The sequence below is a fragment of the Hydra vulgaris genome, chromosome 06 (genome assembly GCF_038396675.1).
Source record: "Hydra vulgaris chromosome 06, alternate assembly HydraT2T_AEP".
NCBI classification, from domain to species: Eukaryota; Metazoa; Cnidaria; class Hydrozoa; order Anthoathecata; family Hydridae; genus Hydra; species Hydra vulgaris.
In genome coordinates, this window is record NC_088925.1 from 7875001 (window position 1) to 7900544 (window position 25544).

At 28.0% G+C, this 25544-nt stretch overlaps 2 protein-coding genes across 8 annotated transcripts in view; one reads left to right on the forward strand and one right to left on the reverse strand.

Annotated features, from left to right (window-relative positions):
• Positions 1-15094, forward strand: part of LOC101241467 (vitamin K-dependent gamma-carboxylase) — a 27718-nt gene extending 12624 nt beyond the window's left edge. The window contains exons 7-9 of one of the 2 annotated variants that reach the window (XM_065799119.1): positions 6777-6944; positions 7039-7456; positions 14532-15094. In XM_065799119.1, coding sequence (XP_065655191.1) covers positions 6777-6944; positions 7039-7456; positions 14532-14722 — 777 coding nt within the window. In that variant the 3' untranslated portion in view covers positions 14723-15094. Of the gene's footprint in view, positions 1-6776; positions 6945-7038; positions 7457-9942; positions 10573-14531 lie in introns of those variants that run through there. The other variant, XM_065799120.1, reaches the window with a different exon arrangement.
• A 415-nt stretch (positions 15095-15509) lies between these two features.
• Positions 15510-25544, reverse strand: part of LOC136081622 (eIF-2-alpha kinase GCN2-like) — a 75992-nt gene continuing 65957 nt past the window's right edge. For 4 of the 6 annotated variants that reach the window (XM_065799121.1, XM_065799123.1, XM_065799126.1 and 1 more), the window contains 5 exons: positions 21367-21546; positions 20850-21209; positions 19173-20711; positions 18888-19056; positions 15510-16053 (listed from right to left, as the gene is read on the reverse strand). In XM_065799121.1, coding sequence (XP_065655193.1) covers positions 18922-19056; positions 19173-20711; positions 20850-21209; positions 21367-21546 — 2214 coding nt within the window. In that variant the 3' untranslated portion in view covers positions 15510-16053; positions 18888-18921. The remainder of the gene's footprint in view (positions 16054-18887; positions 19057-19172; positions 20712-20849; positions 21210-21366; positions 21547-25544) is intronic. The other 2 variants (XM_065799122.1, XM_065799124.1) reach the window with 1 other exon arrangement.

The following is a 25544-nucleotide window of genomic DNA, read 5'->3' on the forward strand; positions in this document are numbered from 1 at the left end:
ATAATTCAATATCATTCCAATCAGGATATTTATTCATTATCATCCATATAAAAACTTGCGACCCGTCTATTGAAATTTCCCATAACTGAATATAATTGATTATAGTTTCATAAAAATCATTCACTTTGATAATTACTTGATTTTTCGTAGATTCACTTAGCTTTTAAAATTCTGATTTGGAATCAGTATATTATTGGCACCATTACGATTGACTCCACCAAAATTCAAATTTGTATTGTCAGCTGTGAATGCAACTACTTTTTCCTTTTAATTTTGTTTTTCAATTATTTCTAAAATTAAGTTAGAAATTGATGTTGACTGTTCATTTGGAATTGTTTGGAGTGAAATATTTTTGTTAAGAACACCAATGACTGGATTAAAGAATCTTGCAATTACAGGTAACATTTTGATGCTCTTTTGATTGGAAGTATCTGCTAAAAGAGCTATAAAATTAGCCTTTTCTAGTTCACTTTTTGTTGTCACATCACTAAACGGTGCAATTACTTGTGTTATGACAGCAGCTGTTTTAGTTTTTCCAAGTGTAAACTTTTTTTCAAAAAAATTTTGTACTAATTCTGAAGTACAATCATTAGAAAGAAATGAAAAATAATGCTTAGCAGTATGATACCCAAATGTTGTTTCCATAGCAGCAATTTCAAGATCATTATTTGATGCATCTATTTTTTTGAAGAATTCATTTACTTTTCTGTTTGATGATCCAGCAGCAATTGATGACTTATGCTTTTTAGTATCAATATGTTGAACAATATCACCTCGACCACCAAATTCAACTGAAAATTCTGCTGAACATAAATTGCAATCCGCTTTACTGTCGTTTCCGACCACTTTTTAATAACTTTCAAATTCAGTTGCATATTTGTCACTCCATTGAGTTTTTCGTTTCTTTTTCTCAGACATGATGCTATAAGAAAGTAAAATAACTAATTAAAACAATCTTAATTGTATATTTTTTACTTACTATCTTATTTAATATAACTAGTTTTATATATTATTCTTATTTAGGAATCACAAATATAAATTTAAATATTAAAATAAATAATTTCTTGTCACTTTAAAAAACTTTTAACACAGGTTAAGCTAATACGACGAAATTCGAAATTCGAAAGAAATTCGACGGTATCATAAATTGCAAATTTGTTTAAAAAAAAACGTTAAAATTTTCATTAAAAATTAAAATGTGAAATTTGTACTAAATAATTCAAAAATATGGGACAAATGTAGTCAAATAAAGGACATGGGATATTTTGTAAAAATACGGGACTGTCCCGGCTAAATACTCGCAGATGGCCACCCTAGTTTAATCAGATGCAAAAGTCAGTCTTATTAGAGCTGGTTTATTAATGAGTTAATCATGAAACATTTATCTGAAAACCGTATTTGTAGAAAAGCTAAATCCTTCTGGACAGATAACTAAAATAGAAGAAGACTTTACAACTAAGACATGGTCTCAAGTTTGTTAATATGATATCCAATCATTGCTAACACTTTCTTAAAAATCCAGACTATAGCAACTGTAAATAAATCTTTGTATGTACATAATTTCTTGGGGCTCATGAGGCGTATATGCTTATAAACACAGGCAAAATATAAAGATCTAGATAGTAAACAAGTATAAATGTAAAGAATTGGATTTAAAATCTAGCCAGAAAAAAAGGTCTCAAGGAGAAAAAGACAAATCAATGTTCTGTGTTAATTTGTAGAAATGTTATCTGATGGTGTTATATAATGGAAATGGTGATGTTGCAATATGGTAATCATAATGGTGATAATGAGTTCAGACAAATCAAATCAAACTCATATCGGTAATGGTCATGATTTCTAACTATTAGGACTATCATAGTGGTTGAAAAAAGATGTAAAAATATTACACCTAGCACATTATCTGATTGTGCTAATCATGTTACATTGTCTTTCAAAAAATTAGTTCATATAATAAAAACTGAAACATGATGCAGATGAAAGTAAATAAGACAAAATGTATGTGTATATTAAAATTAAAACTTAAAAATAAAACGCTACCAGTTTTTATACACCTTTTTTCTTTTCTTTTTTTTTTAAAATAACGAAAGATTATTATTGTTTTATTTTATTTTGTAGAAGTTTTTGTGTTTGCATTTTCGTTTTTTAGTTTTTGTGTTTGCCTTTTCGTTTGCGTAAAGTTTGTTTTATTTGTGCTGTTTTGCTAATTATTTTTATAAAATATTTTATATATATATATGTGCACACAAACAAATAAATATATATTTAGAGCAAACATAATAAAAAATGCAGAGTACAAAACGTATATAAACATTCATATATACATACATATAACTCACAAAAATGGTATTAGGCAGAAAGATAATAGTAAGTATAACAACGCTGTAAGGTCCAAACAGAATTAAGTAGTGGACTAATTTAGGTGAAACTTCATCCTCAGTGCCACAATAGATTCACCAATGATGTTTTGGAGAGTCTGTTAAAAAAAACTAGCATTACTTGTAGGGAATGGATTGTTGTAAATGGAATGGATTGTTGTATTCTTTATCATTGTCTGTAGCCTACATCATATAACTCATTGTTGCAATAAAACAGATCTCACTACAAAAAAACATCCAATGCTCTTCCGAATCTGTGAAACACTAATAGTTTTAGGAAAAATAAGAACGAGAACCATACTCATCATTCAATACACAATGGTATAAACAGTAAAATGTAAGAACCACATAATATAACATCTTACACAATAGTAAAAAAATTAAAATGTAAGAACCACATAATACAGCAATTACTCACTACATTTTACAGTAATAAATGTGTATAATTAAAAACAATAATATCAATAATAATAGATAAAGTAGATAAATAAAGTCGCCTAACCATATTTTATAAGCAAGTATAAATAGGCTATACATTTATATATATAAATTGGTGAATATTAAAAGGGCAAAAGTCCAACAATGTAAACTTTTGGGAAACTGCATTTCCCACCATAATAAATTTTTGTTAATGGTTTGATAATTTTTTTTTTTAAGGTGAAAAACATTATTTTCTTCAGAAAAAAAAGTTTATAAACCATTTCACAAAAATTTACAATGCAGTTTTTCTTTAATTTCCGAAAGTTTATATTGTTGGACTTCGGCCCAATATACATAGGCATTGTTATATTGGCACAAGCTGTATCGTTATATTGTTACAAATTGTATAATTATTTTACATATATATTTTATTTAGTACAATGGAAGTGAGTACAAAAATTAATGAAAAGTTATGTTCACAAAAATAAATAAAACAAAAAAATTGAATCGAACAAAAACATTTGTTCAACTTGTAGCAGTAGCTGACACTGCAAAAAATGAATTCTTATTTTAAGCAAAAAAAAACTTGTTTTAAGCACTTTTTTACTTAAATCGAGCAATTTTTTACTTTTTGATTTTTTAAACAAGAATTATTTTACTAAGCAAGAATCTTTTTACTTATCAAAATTTTTTTTTTAATTCTTTCTTAGTAAAAAAAAATTTTTGGTTATTAAAAATTTGCTTACCATACTGATAAGTAAAAAATCGCTTGTTATAAGTAAAAAATTGTTAAAACAAGTAAGAATTCATTTTTTGCAGTGTGTAAAAGATATATTTATATCATTGCAAACAAAAATACTCTTTTTTTATGGTATATACACGCACTATTCTATGATATATATATATATATATATATATATATATATATATATATATATATATACACATACATACTTATCTTTAAAAATTATGTAGACTTTCATGGCTATGTGGAAATGTTTAATAAGTCTGCTAGGATACCTTTGTCATCTAAAATAAAAATACTCCAGCATATTTAGTCCGATCTCGCAGTCTTTTGGATAATCAAAATTAATTAAATGAAACAATGCTATAGTAAGAACGGCTTCTTATTCAACTTGTACATTAGCAATTATCGTTTGCTGAACAATTAGCATAAACATAAACAATCAACCAACAGAACGGAACAGAACAAACATATCTCCATCCACCAACAGAACGGGAATATTTCCAACTCTTCTGCTACACAATGCGTCTGGGTCTTCATGTTTATAAAATAAAATATACAGCAATAAGTAGGTTACTTTAGTATAGCCTATTAATTACTCTAATAAAAACTTATTAAATTTAAGTTTTTTCCATCATCGAAACAATTAAATTAGAAATTAATTAATCAAAACAAATTAGAAAAAGTTTATAAAATTTTTTGCTAGCTAGCCTGAGTATTTTTTTAGTGATGATTAAATATTTGACCTTCTAAGATAAATGACAAAATAGTATCAGGGTGGTCATTTTAAAAATAAGTTTCATGTTTCTCTCTAAGCAATGGGAGAATTTATATAAAGTTTGTTTTTTGTTTTCCCATTTGTTTTCCCTGACCTTATTTTTGAAATAATAAAAATTGTCTGACTTTCAAAGTGTACTGTGCACGATAAGTATATCTACCTTAAAAACTCGTGCATAGTTTTCTATTTTTTTATTACGTAAAGTCAGTGCAGGCCTTAGCCTTCTTGCCGTCCTCGTGCCAAATTTCCTATACCACCCCTGAAAGCTTTTTTTCCTGACAATTTTATTAAGTATATACCAAGCAGGTAATATTTTTTCTGTTTTTTGCTTTTTTGCCGCCATAAATAATTTGCTGCCCTCGTGCGGCGCACGACCTCACCACTAACAAAAGCCGGCCCTGCGAAGAGTTTATTAGGGGGAGCTTTTAATGCGACACATTGTATCATATATGCAGATTTGTTAACTTTTATTTATATTTGAATTATTATACCGTTTCAAAGATTCCGTTGAGGTTTAATTCTCAAAAATATGCATTATAATTTATAAAAATAATCATATTTTTATGAAAGTAGTTGTTTTTTATTTTATAAAAAGATGAATAACTTTGCACAATATAAAAAAAACCATTAACGACATTACTTTGAAATTACTATTATGGAAACAACCCATTTTTTATATAATTTCAAGCATATCATGTAAATATATTATGGAGTCTACTAAAGTTAGATTTTGCTCGTGTAGACTTGTTTTTCATGTGAGAAAAGACCTTGATGACAATCAATATCTACCCGTCAAGTTTCATGCAGATGATTTATTAGAAGAGCATATGAAATGTAGGAACCCACTTCACAAATAGATTTTATGCAGTTACTTTATGCAGTTGTTATAATAAGAAAGAATAAGTTATAAATAAAAAGTTTTTTTTTTTTTTAATTATGTACTTAAATCTTTTTATTTATTTTAAAAGTATATATATACTAAGAATACAAAAGTAGAGAATATAAAAAGAGAAGTATCAAAAGAGCAAAGTAAGAATATATAAGTTTTTCTTTCATGAAAAAATTTACTTGAAATTTTGAGCGAATATAAAATTTTGAAATATAAAGTAAAACAAGAGTTTTTCTTAAAACAAGAGTTTTTTTTACACTTGCTAAGTAAAAAATTGCTTAAATTTTACGAATTTATTTACTCAAAACGAGTAAAAAAATGTTTTAGGTAAGAATCGGACTTTTTACTTATAAATAAAAATTTGCTTAAATTCTTATTTTAAATAAACTTTTACTTGAAGCAAGAACCTTTACATTCATACTAAGTAAAAATTTATATCATATTTGGGCTGGTTCTAATAATAAAGACTTTTTTAAAAAATAACGCATTATTTTTCTAAAAACGCATAATGTTGTCGGACCTGCTCTAGTTTCTAAGAGCTTTTGCTCAATCTTAGAAACTAGGTCCAACAACATAATGCGTTTTTTTACATTAATCTTTTTCCATCATTGTAACGTTACATCTATTTCATTTCTACAAATACCATGATCACTAAGGTGGCTAACTTTTTCCAAAAGTATGTCGTGTTGGGTCTCAAATGAAGCGAAACCATATAAAAAATTCAAAGATAACCATCATTTAATAAAAAATTATTATCTTAGATTTTATTAAAAAAAAATGACACCTAAAAATAAAAATGAGAATTTTTACGATTTTTTCAATATTTTTACTCTGTTTTTAATCTGTTTTACTCTGTTTTTTAATCGATTTTACTTATAAAAATTTGCTTAAATTCTTATTTAAAACAAACTTTTACTTGAAACAAGAACCTTTACATTCATACTAAGTAAAAATTTGCTTAAATTATTATTTTAAGTAATTATTTTCTTAAAACAAGTAAAAAATGTTTTAGATAATGAATCTGATTTTTTGCAGTGCAGACATAAAACTAAAAACAAAATTGTTAAATAAAAGAAGAATAAGTTTCTTTGTAAAATCTTATTGTTTTTCTTAAAGACTTAGTAGTTCATGCAATACCAAAATGACTTAACATTGTTAAATCATTAAAAAATACCATAGTAACAAAAAATCTTAGCATTCTGATTGACTAAAAATATGTTCCAGGAAATCCTATGGTTTATTTGTACATAAACCTAACTTAATCACAGTAATAGTAATGGTATAATCACATAATAGTAATGGTATAAACACAGTAATGGTATAATGGAATAGGTAGTAATGAGAATTTTGTAGTTTCATCAAAGTGAAATATGTAAAATAAAAAGTAAAATATCAGCCCAACAAATGAAGTGTTATTAGAAACCGTCTATGTCTGCAGAAGAGAGTTCCTACAACAAATTTTTTTTTGTTTTTAAATAGCATTTAAGATTTCAATTAATCAATTAAAAATATTGAAAAATTTTTGTAAATGTGTTTTAAAAATTTTTTAAGCATTTTTGTTTTAAGGCATTTACAAGCTCAAAGAGCCGAATCTTCTCGCATCCCGATATGATAAAGCAGTATGCTACATGTTTATCTAAAAGATTGACTGAAGTTCCTGATCTAAATATAACCCATCCGAAGATTTACTTTGATGTTTGGACATCACTAAATAAACGTTATCAGCAAAGAAGAGTAAGTTAGGGGGTAGTTAGAGTAAGTTAGAAGGTTTTTAAGATTTTAATTTTTTTTTATAATTTTTTTTATGGCGTAAATTTTTTTTATTCAGCTCGACCCGCGCGTTGATTTAGTTAAAGCGCCGTGGTCCCCAACAAAAGATACTCCCTGGTTAATGCCCCTGCTTGTAGAACTTTCACCATGGCGTGCAAGATTAGAAGAGTTAAAAAAAGTAAGCTCTGAGAAAAACTATTCAGATGTCGTCTTTGTTGCTGATTTTCCAGGTTTATCTCTTGAAAACTTTATAGCTGAAGATATTGAAGCTAACATTACTGTTTTAAGTGGTTTGGTTGTGATTGAGGCAAATGGTAAAAACGTTACGCTTGCTGCCAACGAAACGTTAGCTCTTCCTGAAAATGATACTCACATAGTTTATACAATTTCAAAAACTCCATCGTGCTATATGTATATATCACACAACAAAACATGGGTAAATATGACGGATGATGACATCATTAACAATGATGAAGGTATATTTTATTTAATATTAGTCATGTTACCAGGGGGGGGCAGTACTACCCCGAAATAGTTTTAAGGACTTTTTTTTTCAGTCATTTTTTCAGTCAATCTCTTCAAAATTATTTATTTAAAAAATTATTGCGGGGCAAATGCCTCTGCGGCCTCTCTCCCCCCCCCCCCTTCCCCCGGTTGCTACGGGCCTGGTTACGACAAGTCAAAACTTTTATTTTTTTTATTTTTATTAATTTGTTTATTTATTTGTATGAAACAAACTTTATTTATAGTTGGTTTCGCACAGTAGTTTAAAAAAATAAAATCTATATAATAATACAGAATTTAATAGTAGTAGTAGCAGCAGCAGTAGTAGTAGTAGTAGTAGTAGTAGTAGTAGTAGTAGTAGTAGTAGTAGTAGTAGTAGTAGTAGTAGTAGTAGTAGTAGTAGTAGTAGTAGTAGTAGTAGTAGTAGTAGTTTCGAGCTACTACTACTACTTTCGAGCCTGTTGGACACAGAACTCTTGGCAGCCATTGCAACCGAGGTAATGGCGAGAAAGAGTTGCAGCAGCTTTGTTTTATAAGAAAACGCGAACATGTAAAAAGTTTTACTTTCGCTGGAAAAGTGTATTGCGTCATCCTTTCCTTAATTTTTGTTAGAAAAATTTTTGATATAGTTTTAAAATTTAATTGTCAACGTGCCAGCATGGCCGAGTGGTTTGCGCACAAAAAAGCCGTGGTTTGAGTCCACCACAGGTGACCTTTTTTTATAAATTTTTTTAGATTTTTAAAATACAAAATACTTGTGAAGTTTTAAAAAGACGATATACAAACATATCTAATGATATTGTACACTTTCACTAACAAAAAGGTTTTGAAAAAAAGCTAAAAATTCTTAAAACATTAAAAAACGGGGGATATTTGTTGCGTATGTGTCATGATGGAGATACTTAAGTTATTTTAGTTTTACATTTCAAGTTTTTTTACAAGTTGAGTTTGTGCAAGAAAAATGAGTTTACAAGATGTTTATATATAGAATATAAAATCTATAGAACTGTAAAGTTGTTTTGTTTTTCATTTTAAATAACAAAAATTAAAAAATAAAGCAAGGTGATGATTTGAATTTACCACGCGGTGACCTCAACTTTTTAAAACAGTAAGGGGGTTTAAAAAGTATGTTTTATATAAGAACATAATTGAAAATTCTAATTTTATATTTAAATTAAACCATTTTATTAAATTAAATACTTTTAAAAATAATTAAAAGTTAAAGTTACTTAATATTGATACAAAGAAATTTAGAGTTTTACAGCTATTTACCACGCCCCCGTTAAACATTCTAAACCAAGTGCGCAACAACGACAGAATTTAGATCATCAAAATAGTATTATTAGCCAAATTCATTTCAGAGGCCTGGTCTCGAAATTAATTCGATGTAGGGAAAAAAGTAAAGATGATAACTTTGATATTAAAAAAGTAAAGATGATAACTTTGTTATTAAAAAAAAATCAACTAAACAATACTGTTGCTGCTGCTATTTGTTCCTAATTCATCGGGATTAAAAACGTAAATGATTAATAAAGATAAAAAAAGATTCTTATGTGGTACTTTTGAGGAATTGCGAAACAAAATTCAAATGTATTTACGTTATTTAAAGCTAAAAAATAAACTAAAGCCTAATAGGTTATTGAATATTGTTATTGAATAGCAAACATGTATTTTCAATGCAGTCTCGCCTAAAATTAAGGCTGAATGGTCATCAAACGAGATATTTTACGGTAAGAAAATTGGTGGAGGTGTCATTTACAGATATTGTGACCATAAAAAGGGAAGGGAACTGTGGACTTCCTGAAAAAGCATAAAGAATGCTACAAAGTTAAAATAGTTACCTGGTTAAATGTTGCATGCATTAAATCTAAGGGTATAAAATTATATCGTGCCTATTTGAGATCAGAGTCCTTAAAAAATGAAAAGAGATGACATAATTGCTATATCAGCAGATCCAGAACTAAACTATTTTTAAAAAGATATATCATTAAATGTTTAAAAATTGAAATAACACTTTAAAAAAATGTTTAACTGTAATGTGTTTATTTTGCAATAATGAAATTGAAATTTGAACGCAAATTATCTGTCTGTCAGCATTTACATTATAAATAGTCATTAGATTGTATTTGTTTTAATACCTCATTATTTAATTAAATTATACTTCATATAGATAACACTAAAATTAAAAACATTGACTTCTATAACAATAAACTCATAAGATTCAAATGATAATAATACTTGAGGAAAAATTAGACTTTTAAAAATACTACTAAAAGTGTCACTAATATCATTCTAAATAACACTGAAAACACTGATGTACAAAGCACTTATAACAGTTTAAAAGGCATAACATATTTCTCATTAATAGAGAGCATTTTGATACTAGTATTGTAAATATTGACTAGTATTGTAAATGTCTATACTTTATTAGTCTAATCAACAATAAATATGGTTATAGCCCTGATAAAGATATGTCACCCTGATAGAAGAAGTTTGTTAGACTAGAAAACTTAAAACTGTGTTGATTGTGTTGGGCCATGAATAACAAGTAGAAAATTTTCCTCAATGTTATGTTCAATGCCAGCTTCAAGTTGAGTGTGCAGATGCAAAACTTTATGTTTTTTAATCATACCTGCTAGAAACCAATACATCAAATATTTTTAAAGTAAACAAAATAATACCTTATTTGTCATTGTTAAAGAAACAGTAAATTCAATATATGGTTGGAAGAAAATGAAAAACTGAAATTATCTTGAAATCAAGTTTTGCAATCTAATTTTGTTATGTTAAAAGTCAAATTTGGTAATCTGGTTTTGTTATGTTAAAACCATCAAGAAATTTTTGTTCCCATTGTAATTTTTTCGAGATGAAAGCAATTTAAACGTTTTGAAAATTTTATTTTTGAACTTGTATATATGAAGGGTTCCTTTTATAATTTTTATAACTATAATTTTCTCCTTGCTGAATTGTATTTTTGTTTCAGCAAATCACTTTGTTTTTATGACTGATTCAAGTTTTATTTTAGCTAGTCAATTTTTTTTAAATCTTTTCTCATATTGTTTAACTGGACTAATAATGTCTGGCAAAATGTTTGTATTTTATCTCTCTTTTTATAAACTTGTTTTTAAACAACTTTATATAGGTTTTTTGTACACTTTCTGATCTTGGTAAACGATAGTATTTTGAGTAGACCATTCAAATCTTTTGATTTAAAATTGTTATAAAGCATAAAGCAGAAGCACAACACAGTTAAAGCGTTTTAAAAAGTCAACCAAAAAAAGTATAAATATTAGGATGTAGAACACTTGTTTTTATTTTTTTATCTAACTGAAAAGCTACCATTTTTTATTTTTCCCTTCATCGTGAACATGTGTGCGGACCGCGTCAAATGAATTTGCGGCCGTGGCGCAGTGGTTAGAGCACTTGCTGTATAAGCAGGAGATCCACGTTCGAAACGAGCTCTGGGAATATTTTCGCGTCACGGTAAGGAAGAAGGCGTGAACTTCCTGGTTAAATGCACTTCCGCGGTGCTCTGTGACAAAACCGTTAGGACTTCTTGGGGCACCTAAAAAAAAAAAAATTCGGCTAATATTCCATTATTTTTTGGCTTTATATACTTTTTAACTGATCCCTAATCTAAACTTTTAAATAAAGGATTGTCCATAAATTACGCAACGCTAAATTTCACTAATGAACAAAACAAAAAGGATCAAAATTTTCCCTTAAACAAAAAAATCAAAATTATCATCAAGTTTAATGAAAATCGCCACCTAAAAGAACTGAAGATCTCCTTTTTTTTTTAAATAAATTTAGCGTTGCGTAATTTATGGACGATCCCTTAGCGTTTTATAGTCTATAGTTTTTAATGGCCTAAGATTTTCTTAGTTTTGCTATTTGTATAGCGTTGCGTACAATGTCTGTAAAAGTAAACGTCTTTAGCATATATTGAGTTTGCAGGCAGTATATGGAACAATCGTGTATAATAAATCTATAAAAATGAGAAAACTTTTGAATTTTTTTTTAACAATTTTTGCTATAATTATTATAGATACTATAATAATATACTATAATAAAAATTTTGCTATAAATATTGCTATAAGCACAGCAAGATTGAAAAGTATTCAAAATTTAATAGGGGAGGTCTTTAATCCCCCAAAACGACACTGATGACAGCGCACTAAACCACTGAGCTATCAATGATATGCGTTTAGGAGAAAAACAAACCTAATTATCTCTTATAAGCTCTAGGTATGCTGAAAGGGTGCGCATGTTAAATTTTTTGCTCTTAAAGCAATTTTTTAAAATGAATTATTTTACGTAAAAATATTGAAGTAAACAAATCCATAGGTATAGAAATGATCAGTGTGGAATAGATAAGTATAGAAAAAGTAGATTTGGTAAAGACCCGCATTTTATTGGTCCGGAAAGCTAGAATATAAGGAAATATAAGGATATATAAGATATATAATATGTATATAATATGTATATAATATGTTTATATATATATATATATATATATATATATATATATATATATATATATATATATATATATATATATATATATATATATATATATATATATATATATATATATATATAGGACATATAAGGAAAAAGTATAGAAAAGGTCAGTGTGGAATAAACTTACAAAGACCCGTATTTTCACAGGTCAGATCAGCTAGTATAACATTAATATAATATTTTTATTATATTTTTTATAATATTTTTATTATATTTTTTATAATATTAAATTATAAAAAAATAATAAAAAATTAATATTAGCATAATAAATAGTATAGACAACTCAAACATGAATATCGTAAAAAATGACTTGATTATTTAGTAACAACAAACATCGAACTTAAATAAAATATCGCTAAAAGAAAAAGAGTTTATAAATATTGTAAAAATGAAATGGTTTGTAATAACTATTATTAAATTTAAAATCTACAATTTTAAAAAACATTTTTCTCCATTACAATGTAAAATTTTTTTTTTAACTCCTGTAGGCTTTTTGACCAAGCGGTTTTATTGTCAAGGAAATTCCGAAGCGAGGTGGCCCTATATAAATTATTTATACTTTAATGATTAAAACCTTTGAATAGTAGTATCAATTTATTGCAAAATCCTTTATAAATTCATGGTTAAAACCATTAAGGGATTTAAAAACTTTAATGCCAGTTTCGAAGTTAGTTTTTTGGGTTATTATCTAATTTTAAAACTTCATCCAAAGGAATCTTCTATAAAATTCGTAACGCAAACTTTCACAATAAACAAAACAAAAAAGATCAAAAGTTTCCCCTCGCAGAGCCTGAATTTAAATAAAAATTAAAATAGCCCATTAAGTTTAATGAAAATCGCCGCGTAAAAAAGCTTGATATCTCATACTTCTGTTTTTTAAATATATATTTGCGTTGCGTAATTTATGGACGATCTCTAACACAAATCATGGACTATGCGCAATGCTTTTTTAAAAATTTTGTTATTTAGCTTATCATGTTCTCTTAGAAGCTTAATAGGGGGTAGGGGAACATTTATTATTTTCGAAAATTTTTTTTACCCGCCCCAAGCTTTTTAAGATTGCCCTCTTTCTCCCCATTTATTAGTTTTTACTTGTTATCTATCAAACTAAAAAAAATAAAAACTGTCAATATTTTTTTAAAAACATTGACAGTTTTTAGCTAGACTAGATTAAATCGTTTTCTATAAAAACCCCACCCTTTTATTAAGACTACCCTGTTTATTAGATCTAGACTTATTTTCCCACCCCCTTTTTTATCCATTCTTCCTCACTTCCCCCCCCCCCCCTTGTATTAAGCACGCAAGAATATTTTGAGCAAAACATCCTATTCAGGAGTATAAAAAGTTAGACAATATATATGCTTTAATAAATAAAGTAGTTTGTTTATAATTTAGAAAATTTCTTATACGAGAAAAGCATTTACTATTAGCTTGCATTTACTATTAGCTTTTCCGCATAGAGTTTAAATGTGATTAAATAAAATTAATAATCACTTTAAATCCTTATCAGTTGTAACCAAAAGTAGCTTAACTTTATTCGAAGTCAATATCTTATCCTCACCGATCATTAAAAATTGGTTGTTTAAATATTTTTGACCATTTATAAGTAATCGATTTTTTTTTTAAATTTACGATCTTATAGTTAAATTTAAACCATTCAATGGCACATAGTGTTTCGTATTGCAATCTAAAAATAACGTTCTCTAAGATATTATCACTTTATAATTTAGTTTATAATTTAGAAAATTTCTTATACGAGAAAAGCATTTACACTGGATGTTTTATTTTTTAAACGAGTAGTTCGTTTAAAAAATAGTACTATTCGTTTTTTCGTGACGAATAGCGTTCTTTTAAATTCGAATAGTACTTTTCGTCAGCAAAATAGCACTATTCGTTAAGCTAAATAGTAATATTCCTAAAGCGAATAATACTATTCCTTAAGCGATTCGTTAAGCAAAATAGTACTATTCGTAAAGCGAATAGTACTGATCGTGAATTTTTAATTTGCAAGTAGAAAAATTTGGAATAAAAAGTTTATAAATTTGTTATTTGATCACGTGGCCGGGGCAAGATGACTTACTAAGCAAATTCTGTACCAATTTATAAAAATTTAAAAAACACCAACTACTCTAACTAAACTAACACAAAATTAACACGCTTTGCAAAAAAATATTTTTCGAAAAGTTACACCCGAAGGATACAATTCTGAATAACCGAAAGCGAGGTATTTTTTTAAGTACAAAAAGTAAACTTATGCGTATAAAATTGCGTTAATAATATTTAAGAAAATCAATTGGTGTTTTAAATTACAAGATATAAATACTGTTTCGTTTTCACCCATTTTTAAGTTTTTTTGAGTCGTTATATGGAAAGTCGTCTTGCCCCATTCGCCATCTTACCTCGTTTTCCCCTAATTGCAAATCTTACAAAACTAAAGACTCATTGTTATAAATTGGTTGATTGAGATAAACTTGAGTTAGTTCGGTTATATATTTTAAATTATAATTTTTTTTTTCTCTTCAGAACTTAAGAAATCTAAATTAGCGAAGGAAGAATGGAACTCGAAGACAATTTTTCAAAAGTTATTGTGGTTTTTAAGTAAAAAATATCGTTTATATAAACAAGATGTGAATCAGATATATTTTGCATTGAAAATAATACTGAATATGGGTGCAACTGTAGACAATAAAGTACTTAAGAACGATGAACTTTAGTTTTAGTTTTTAAATTTTATAAAAAATTAGTTTTAAAGGTTATTTATTTTTTTATTGGGAAGGTTATTAACTTATTAATGAAAACAAAAAACGAAATAATTAAATATAAATAATTTTTTAATTTATAAAAAAGTTAGCAAAATGTAAACATTTTATATAAATTAAAAAATTATTTTATAACAGTATTAAATGTATCACTACTATTAAAAAATTATTTTTTAATTTATACAAAACTTTTTTGCATGATTTTCTCTTTGTTTTAAATAATAATTTCTATTTTAATGTATTTTATAATATTTCGGACAATTAAATAGTATTTTATAATTTATTGGACTTAATTTTATTAAATTCAGATACATTTTTCTGTTGGCACTTTTTTTTTTTTTTTTTTAAGAAAACTCAACTTTTTACAGACTTTTGGTGATGATTTAATTGTAGTTACCCCGGGATTTTTGACGAACTCGACTCTATTTTTATTTTAATATCCTTGAATTATCCTGCGTACATGTTTTCTTTTTGTTTCCTTCTTTGGAATATTTTCCATAAATTAGAGCGCTGACTTTGATACATCTTTAAAAGGAAATTTGACGTGAAACCGCGCATGGTACTAGCAATACGCTGTAATTCAGACGAGATGCAGTTTTCATGCGGATTCGAACAGACAGCAGGAGCTCGTTTCAGAGGTTGTGACTTGTTGCATTTTATGGCAGCGCACGTTAATAGATGTCTGAACTGAGAGAAAAGCCAGCAAGCCTACGAGTTAGTGTTATAAATTGCAATAGCGATCTAGGGTTCGTTTTTACTGAATAATTTTTTAATACCTATACAACAAAAAAGTCCCATACAATTACAATACAATATATACAATTACAATACAATACAGTCCCATACAATACAATAGTTTTTGTATCACAAATACTACGATTAAATTAACTCCTTTAGCTCACATGTAATAACGAAAGCAGCAGTTTTCTTGGCATCCGTAGTTGATTTACAGTTGTTTAATAAAACAATATAACTTTGAGAGGTTGGTTTACCTATCAAAATTAGTGAAGGAATTTTACAAGATCACTTTTTTGAAAATTTGATCACTCTTTCGTGAATTCGAATTTGTATGCTAAGCCATATATATGCTTCCATCTTTCATGAATTAAATGTAAACATATAAAGCGCTATTATTCGTAATTGCATTTTGAAAGTCATATTGTGTAAATATATCTTATACTAACATTTATTATGATTAAAATCCATTAGTCTTTTGTTTAAAAATAAATTAGAGTAAAAAAATGTTACTGGCCAAAAACTTTTGCACACTACTGAAGATATGCCGCCTAAAAAAAACAATTAAAGTATTATGGAAGAAAAAAAATACTATGTCACAGATCACCTTAAGGGGGAAGTACCCCAAAAACGTTAAAACTCATGTTCAAACAGTAAAATTGATTTTAAACAATATATAATGTCAAAATTTTACATTTCAGAATGAAATTTTTTAGAAATTGTGCATTGTTGCCATGGTAACCAAGAAAATATTGAAAAAATAACCAAAAAACAGTTAATGCCCCGGCTAACTTATCCGAAGAACTACATATATTCAAACTGTCATACTGCAATTCCCTTTAACTAATACTTTGAACTGTGATCTGAACCTCAAATTTTATGAAAAATATGACAGTTAGTTCTTCAGGGGGCAAATATATTGCCGTTTAATGAATTTTGGTCAAAATTAGGCAACTGAAATAGGCGTAGAACGTGTTCTGTCAAGTATTTCATAAAAGTGGAGGTTCAAATCACAGAAGGTATAAACACCAAGCAGTTCCAAAGTTATCACAGCCGGGGCATTTAAAAACCTTGTTTTGAGAAAAACGCAAAAACAGAAAAAAAAATTTTAAATTTCACAAAAAATATAAAATAGAACTAAATTATGTTTAAAATAAAGTTTCAGAATGACCCAGGGGCATACTGACTTCCTTCAAAGTTTTCATATTTGTCCTTTGATGCTTTTGTCAACCCTCGTAGAACCTTTCGCCGCTTCTTGGATGACTCTAGATTTTTATATCCAGCTAAATAAATACGTTTTCGATTTTGATTATCGCACAAACTTGATGTATAGTTCCCAGGAGTCATGTTTAACTGTTTATAAATTAAAAGAGAACTTTTTCTCCCAATATTAAAGTTTGCTACAGCATCATATGTTCCAAATTTTAACTGTGTTAGGCTGACATACTTTGTTTTCGGGATTCGATCCCAAATCATTGCATTTAGACTTTCGTTTTGATTTTGTGTCTGCCCATGCAAACATTTACGTAACAAAGACTCCTCACTTAAATCTGCATATATTGGTTTTAAATGTTTTATAATTGATAGTGGAAGTCCTCCACCTGGTTTGTACGTTGATTTGCCAGTTGCTTTATCTTTCTGATATCTGCACCAACTGTTTTCACCAATTGGACAGTGAGTGTGCCAGTTATTTTCCTTTGATGAGGCAACATGAAAAAGTGTAGCATAAATGGATTTCTTCATGCCTTGTAGATTGTTTTTATTACTTCTTACCGCAATCCCATAATAATTCTGAAGCTTATCAATAAGACTGTTTGTTAACTTTCCACGGCCACAGAGGTTTTTCATGTTTTTTTAAATGTTCTTAGACGTGTCCCAACTCGTTTCTGAACATGCCCAACACATTCTAACTTTTCAACTTCAACACCAGGATAAGTAAATTTCACAGCTGGATAACTTTTACTGTCACCATCTCCATAAAATTTAATATACTGCAGTCCATATTCTTTGACAGATCTACTAAATATGCGTTTGGCACCAGTCACTTCCATACTTCCTGCTGAGCCAATACAATTTACGTTACAACTATGAGATTTGTACCAATTTTTGTAGCTCTCTGAATTCTTAGACTTTATATCTTTGCGTAGTTGACATTGCTTACAAAGTCTACTCATTGGCTCAACATTTAACACTTTTCCATTATCCATCGACAATGTTGTCACAACTCCGTTCAGTGAACTGTATCCTCTACGTTGCCAAGTTCCATCAGTTGATACTCCAGTATCAACAATGTTGTTGCTATTACCTTTAATTTCTTTTGCAGCCTGAAGCATTGTTTCTTTAGCAACTGTAGTAACAGCGTCAGTAATAACTTTTACAGAACCATTGTAATTTTTTTTACTCATTGGACTTGGGAGGTTCATTAATGCAGAAAACTTTTCAAGTCCTGAATACCCTTGCCCAATTGATCTCATGCTATATACAATACGTAGATTAATATCATGAGTGCGGTTACAAACTTTAGATGTATAGAAATCTTTTCTATATCCACAAACACTGCAGCAACATATTAAATTCGAAGCATATCCTTTTTTTTTCACAAAGTTTTCTTTCAATACCAAGCTATTGTCGTTAATACACTGTGGACAACATAAAGATTCAAATATAGTGTTTAAAATTTCAACATCAATTACTCTATAACCATTTATTTTTTCATCATTTTTATTTGGAACATCATTTTTAATATATTCAATCTTGTTGGCTGATCTTGAAGAACTAGTATCAACCTCTAAATATTTTTTTGAGTTTGTCATTGATGTTGGTGATGATAAAGTGTGTTGGTTACCACAAAAAACTCTTTTCTTTCCAGTAACTCTAGTTCTTTGCTTGACTCTATCTTTTCTTCCCATAATTAAGACTAATTTTTATTAAAATTTGATAAAATATGTTCTTATTACACTTAACAACTCATAACAAAGTAAATAATAGAATTTTAAGAATGTTTAAAAACTGAAATAATTAGAGGCAATCGAGTCAAACTTAATTTAAGCAAAGTAGATAATTAAAGTAAAAACAAAGTAGAAAAAAGTCTTTATTATGAGCAGATTAATAACTTTATGTGAGCCTCTGAAATAAGCAGATAAGCAGAAGCTTTATCGTTGCTATGTGCGTTGCTATGGTTAAACTTGATGAGTATGGTTCAAAAAATGGAAATTATTCCACTTTCCTGACATTGTTTACAATATCTCTTAATTTCATTGTGTTCTTCATTAATTTTCGTTTCCGAAACAAACAAAAAAATTTTTTTCAATTTTTATCTAATTCAAGGGGTACTTCCCCCTTAAAGGAATAGAAGCATAAATTAAAAAATTACTAAAACTGCTACCTTTGGTTACTGCTTCCACTTCTCTATATTCTGTTTAATATTCTATTTTACATAACAAGCGTTTATTAAGATAATCATTCAGTTCTTTTCGAGAAAGAGCACACCAATCACCAAACTTTTCTTTCTCTCTGGACTGTACCTGTATTGGCGCATAAGTATCTAGTATATACTTAAACAAATAAAATAAAAAATGAGTATGTAGTAAGTAAGTAAAAAAATAAAAACTAGTTAACATTTGATTTGCAACAAGATTGCAATGAAAAAAGTTAGACTAAATATACTTACACAAATAGTCGAGTCTTTATCAGTTATTGCAACAATATGATTTACACTATATTCTTTGCAGTAATTTTGAATCTCTTCAATAGTATAACTTTGTTCAGACTCATAAGAATATAATACAGCACTAATGCCTCCTGCCCATAAGTCACATATAACACTAACTAAAGAGTTTAAATTAGTAGAAATGGTCAATGAACAAACAATTACATTACAATTACTGATGGGTGGATTCAAAAAGTTTATTTTATCTTCGCGGGCAGCATGCAAAAATTGCTTTACTTCTAAACTGACTCCAACTGCATGAGGTGACGTTGATTTAGCGTATTTTCTCAGCGATTCAATTTGCTTATCATAGCATCCACCAACAGCTATAATTTTCATTCTACGATATTTATGTTTTCTCGGATTTTCTGTTACATACTGAAATATAAGCCCTGAATAACAATTTGAGTCGTGTATTAAAGATGTACAAATCAGAACAGGAATGTCCACTAACATGTTTTTTATATGTTTTATAAGTTTTTCTATTTCAGAAAACGCTTGTTTTGCTAAGATTCTTACTTCTGCTTTTGATTTGTATAAAATCTGCAAACTCTTTTTCGCTTTTGCTAAACTTCCTTCAAAAGTAAAACATACTAGCAAGTGTTTTACGTTATGTTCTGGAAGTCCCAAAGATATCAAATAATTTTTTAACATAGAACTTCGCTGCTTTTTATCAAAGTCATGCTTAAATATACGATATACCTCTTTTTGAGCTTCGTCACTAAAGTTATTGTGCAAAAAAATAGCTTCAATGAACTTTGAATGATTAAGTCGAATGTATAAATTTCTTTGAGTCAAAGATGGAAACTCCTTGATTATTTCATAAACACTATACATAATTTCTGCTTCTGGCAAGAAGCTTGAGAATGAGTTTGAAACAATATCAAAAGAGCAATCCCATGATTCAACTGGATGAGCTCCTTTAATACCAAAATCTTTATATAATTTGCTAAAACAATATCTACGAATATGGTTTATTTTATTTCTAATAATAAATCTTGAAAAACTAAGTCTAGAATCAACTGGAAGACATAACTGTAATCCACTAGGATCCAAAACACAAGCAAGATTATGAATATTCTCATAACTTTCTCCTTTAGGTGTTAGCAAAGGTGTATCAATAAATACTGCTCCATGTTTTTTAAATATATTTGTCATGATGCTTTGCACGAATTCCAGAATGCGAGATTGTTGTATTATATGGTTTTCGCATTTAACATGCAAATTTCTATAATACATCTGGTCAGAAACTGAAGACTTATTTTGTGTAAACAATGCTGATAGTAAACGTTGATATCTTGTTGAATCCTTTTGACATAATGTGTGCGTAATTATCTCATCAAATTGGCTGTCTTCATACCTTGGGGGCAAATATCCACTTTCCATTAACTTCAAAGCAGTTGGACGAGAATCAGGGGAGTGATCGAGGAGCCAACTTATAAGGAGCTTCTCTTTATCGTATTTCTTATCAGTAAATTCTTGAGGAAAAATGATTTCATCCTGTTAAATAACATAAATCAAACATCAAAAACTTCTCATTTAAATTTAACAACACTCTTTCCATATGTTTAGTTAGCCAATCAACTTTCAGCAACCCACTGAAGTTTTTTTTCCAATAAAAACTTTAATACTACTTACCGTTCGAAGTAAGGCTATAACTTTACCTCTCTCCATAGAGGTTTCAAAATGATAAAACATTTCAAACAAAATTATGCCCAAACTATATATATCAACTTTTTGTGAGAATCTAATAAAACTACTTGCTTGTCCAAGTTCTGGCGCGACATAAAGAGCTGTTCCAACATTTGCAGTCATTCTACTATCATTACTCGTCATCCTATCATCGTTTGAATAAGTAGAGTCACAAGGTTGAAAAAGTGCTGCTGCACCAAAATTAAATGATGCATGTGAAGTGGCAAGCCCAAAGTCACCAATTTTTATTCTGTCAGTAGAATCCAAAAAAATGTTTACTGGCTTTAAGTCACGATGAATAATACCCTAAAAAATTATTTTAAAATTAAATCCATATTCATATTATGTTATTTATTTTTCAATATGTTTTTTATTAAAATGATCTCTGAAAACTGATTATCTGTTAATAAAAAAAATATCTCTAATATAATAAAAAACAAATATAAAAAGATTTACTAAAAACCTGGGCATGAACATGAGCAATGCCTTCCACAATCTCTCGAAATAACTTCCAAACTCTATCTGGTTGTTTGTATAATCCCTCATCAATAGCAGTCTTAAGTGTTTGCTTCTCACAAAATTCCATTTGAATATATAAAAACTGAGGAGGAATATCTGAACTTTCAGTTGTATCGTCAGATTCCTATTATAAATAAATAAATTCTTAATAAATAATATCAAACTGTTTTACATAAAAGTAAAAAATTACATTAAAAAGTACATTAAACGTAAATAATTCACACTATTCAAAAAATTAATAGTAAACTAAATACACATAAACCCCTTTAATAATTTAGAGTCAAAAATAATGTATTTAATCCAACAACTAAATGCAATCAATTTGATATAATTAAGTTGAACAACTCGTTGTATTATTAATGAATTAGTTCTTAAACTAAAATATATTTTCACTTTAATATCACAATATTTTTATATATATACCTTAAACCTGATGCCTTAAGCTTATAGAGGCCGGCATCATATATATATATATATATACATATATATATATATATATATATATATATATATATATATATATATATATATATATATATATATATATATATATATATATATATATATATATATACATATATATATATATATACATATATATATATATATATATATATATATATATATATATATATATATATATATATATATATATATATATATATATATATATATATATATATATATATCGCCAGATGCCGGCCTTTATAAGTTTGTGTTTCTGTGTAAGTGTGTATAGAAGCATGCTTATTTGGAGAGAGCACTTTCTTTTTATACAAGAACCCTTTTCCTGAATTTGATTGAGGAAAAAAAGGTTCCATAAACAACTATAATTTCTCTAACACATGTTATAAGGATGTGTACTATGCAAAAAATTTTCAAAACCACCGAAATTGAGTTTTTTTTTAATTCTAAAATATTTTTACCAAATTTTAATGATTATTTTAAACCCCTAAAAATAAGCCCCAATTTTCTGTTTTAAACCTTTTTTTAGTTTAAACACAGAGAAATAATTAAACCAATTCACATTTTTTTAAATATTTAAAAATCACACATCCTAACAAAAGCAGCTTGGGTAATATATACTAAATAAAAAAGCAAGTTCTTCATTTTCCGTTATCATTTATAATCAATACATTAGACAAGAACCTCGAAACCATAACTCTTTGTTCTGGATCACTGGTACTGACAGTAGCATATTCTAAAATTAGTTTCACTTCTCTGCAACTAGTTGCTATGCCCACTGCAGAATCATTTTTCAACTTCCACCATACGATACATACTATACATGGTGTAGTGGTCGCTCCATAAGCGAGAAGTTCCGAGTTCGATTTCCACCAGGTCTCTGGTAGTATCTGCTAACTATGGCACCATTTTGGGGTGGTTTGAGCCTCACATTATCAAAAACACTCAGTAATCCTTTGAATTAACATTCTACTTCAATGAGATGTTGATCTGGAGATATAAAAATTGTCCAAGTTTCCACCAGCAGCTTTAATTACAGCAGACACAATCATAGTTGTTTTATTGTCAGACAACATCAACCTACCTGCTGCAGAAGTGATTTCCTTGCATAGCAACCCTCGGTATTAGGAAAAATAAGATCGGCAATAATTTGCAGATTTTAATCTTTTAGAAATTGGCATTCAGTCGGCAAAAAATATTTGATACAAAGGGGTTACCATAAAACATAGAGACAAAGTCGGCAATTTTTTGCTGACCTCGAACAATTCTAGGTCGGCGGTTAGATTGACATTGCCAAATGCCAACCCTAATTCCCAGGGCTGGATTGCATATTCTTTTGGGGAGTTACAAAGAGTAACAAACTTGCCTATTTCTTGGAGGTTTATGACTAACGTTCTACCTTAAACCAACATCTCCTTCAGCAATAGCAATCCTCAATATTCTTTATCATTAACTTCATTTTTTATTCTTTTTCTACTTTTTTTTTTCTTCGTCACCAAGTATGATTTTCCAATTATACCTGACTTGCTTGAAAATTTTAGAACCGAATTTTACAACAGAACAAATTTGAATCGAACTAATTAGGGGAGAACCTTAATGAATGGAATGCTTATTGAATAGGACAAAATCAAATTTGTATAGAAACATCTACAGCATGGATGTTGTATAAAATCAAATTTATAAAGAAATTGGACACTAGAATGATTTGGTGCTAGAACTTTCTATGCAAACCTTTTCAATTAAGTTGCTTTTCTTTTTCTTTTCTGTATGTACTATAATGGGAACTACTCTAAAGAGCTAGTTTCTCTTGTGCCATCTACTAAAATTCATTCTCGCGCTACTTGTCAATCAATTAAGTCTCATCCTTTTACTATGACTTTTCCTTAATGCTCCAAAAACGTCTTATTTTCCTGATTTATATAATTTGCAATCTTTTAAGTTGTCTGTTAATCGTTATTTTGCTTTATAAATTTCATCTTTTCTCTTCCAGTAACTTTCAACTTTAATAGTGGTTGCTTATTATATTTATACTATAAAAAAAAAAAAAAAAAAAAAAAAAATAGACATCTTTGTTTGATGTGTGAATCCAGAAAATACATGCTTTTGTACATTTTCTGCATTGCATCGTATAAAAATTTCAAAACCTTTCTGGAATCGAGTAGTTTGAAACCAGTTATTGATGGTGATGGGGTCTAACTAAATAAAACTTAATAGAGGCATGATTAACAGGTATTGCTGTTGATGATGATGATAAAAGTGAAGCCGGTCGGTTTTACCTGGCAAACAACTGGAACTTACAAGTTTTACAAGTTCCTGTTAATATTTCAGTTTTAATTTATTTCACTAAAATAGAAATAACAGTCAATATTACATAATAAATTACTTGTTTATGAAATTTGTAAATAATGCAAAAATTTAATTCGATCTTTAGGAGCTTTGAGGTGGCTCTTAAATAGTTAACGAGAATTTTTTTTGAATTTATTTTCATTTTTTTTACACTCAAAAACTCAAATGAGATAAAATTCAATTTGGGTGGTTTGGAAATTTTTTGCAGAGTGGACACCCTTAACAAGAACAGCAAAAAAGAAAAACAAAACCCCCATTGATTCATGAAACTCTTTCTTGCTGACATAATCTCTGGTAAACTCATAACTTCTTTTTTTAGATCACATGACCTGATTTATCTGTATTTCTGGTAACTAACCCATTTTTGTATTATTTTTTCCCTAAAAAATTTTAAAGAGTATTAAAGCAACATGCACTATTCTAAAAATTAATGAAATTGAACTTTTAACTAAGAAATTAACTTAAGTTGTACAACAGTAATAACTACACAACAGTTGCTAATTTATTTTTATTATATTTATATAATTAATTTGTTATTATTTAATATAAACTATACCCATAACTAAAAAAAAAGATTTATCCTAAAAGATAAATATACATACATACGTATGTATGTATGTATGTATGTTTATATTATATTTATACATACATACTTGCATGCATACATACAAACATGCATACAAACATACATGTATCCATGCATACATGTATACACATAGACACGTGATATACAGCTAAAACTAAAGAAGCTATTTGGTTTTGAGTACTATAAAATCACGCTTTTAGTAACTTTAAGGCATATGCAAAATATCTTATGTTCCAAAGCGATTGGATGGTAGTGCAAGATATTGTTACCTACCATCAAAATAACAGTATATCATCATATTTGACTCACTTATAACCATATCAAATTTTTTTGTATAAATTTAACTTTTTATTTATTTATGAATAAAATTTAATTTACAATATCTGTAAAAAAAATAATTTTGTTTTATACTTTTATGATTGGTTTTGAAAATAGTAATTTTAAATGAAGTATGAACAGGTGGTACCAGAAACATGTTTGGAAAGTTGCTCTTGACAACTTATCCCATTTATAAATTAAAATTTATGCAATTAATGCGTTTTTCCATCATTTATGTTATAAGGCACCATTTTGATTATTGGCAATAACCATACAATAATTTATTGTATTACATAACAATAATTTATTGTAACATTGTATTATAACTATTATATTATTAACTAAATTATTAACTGTTATTATTAAATAAAAAATTATTATTTATCAACTATTAATATTAACTATTA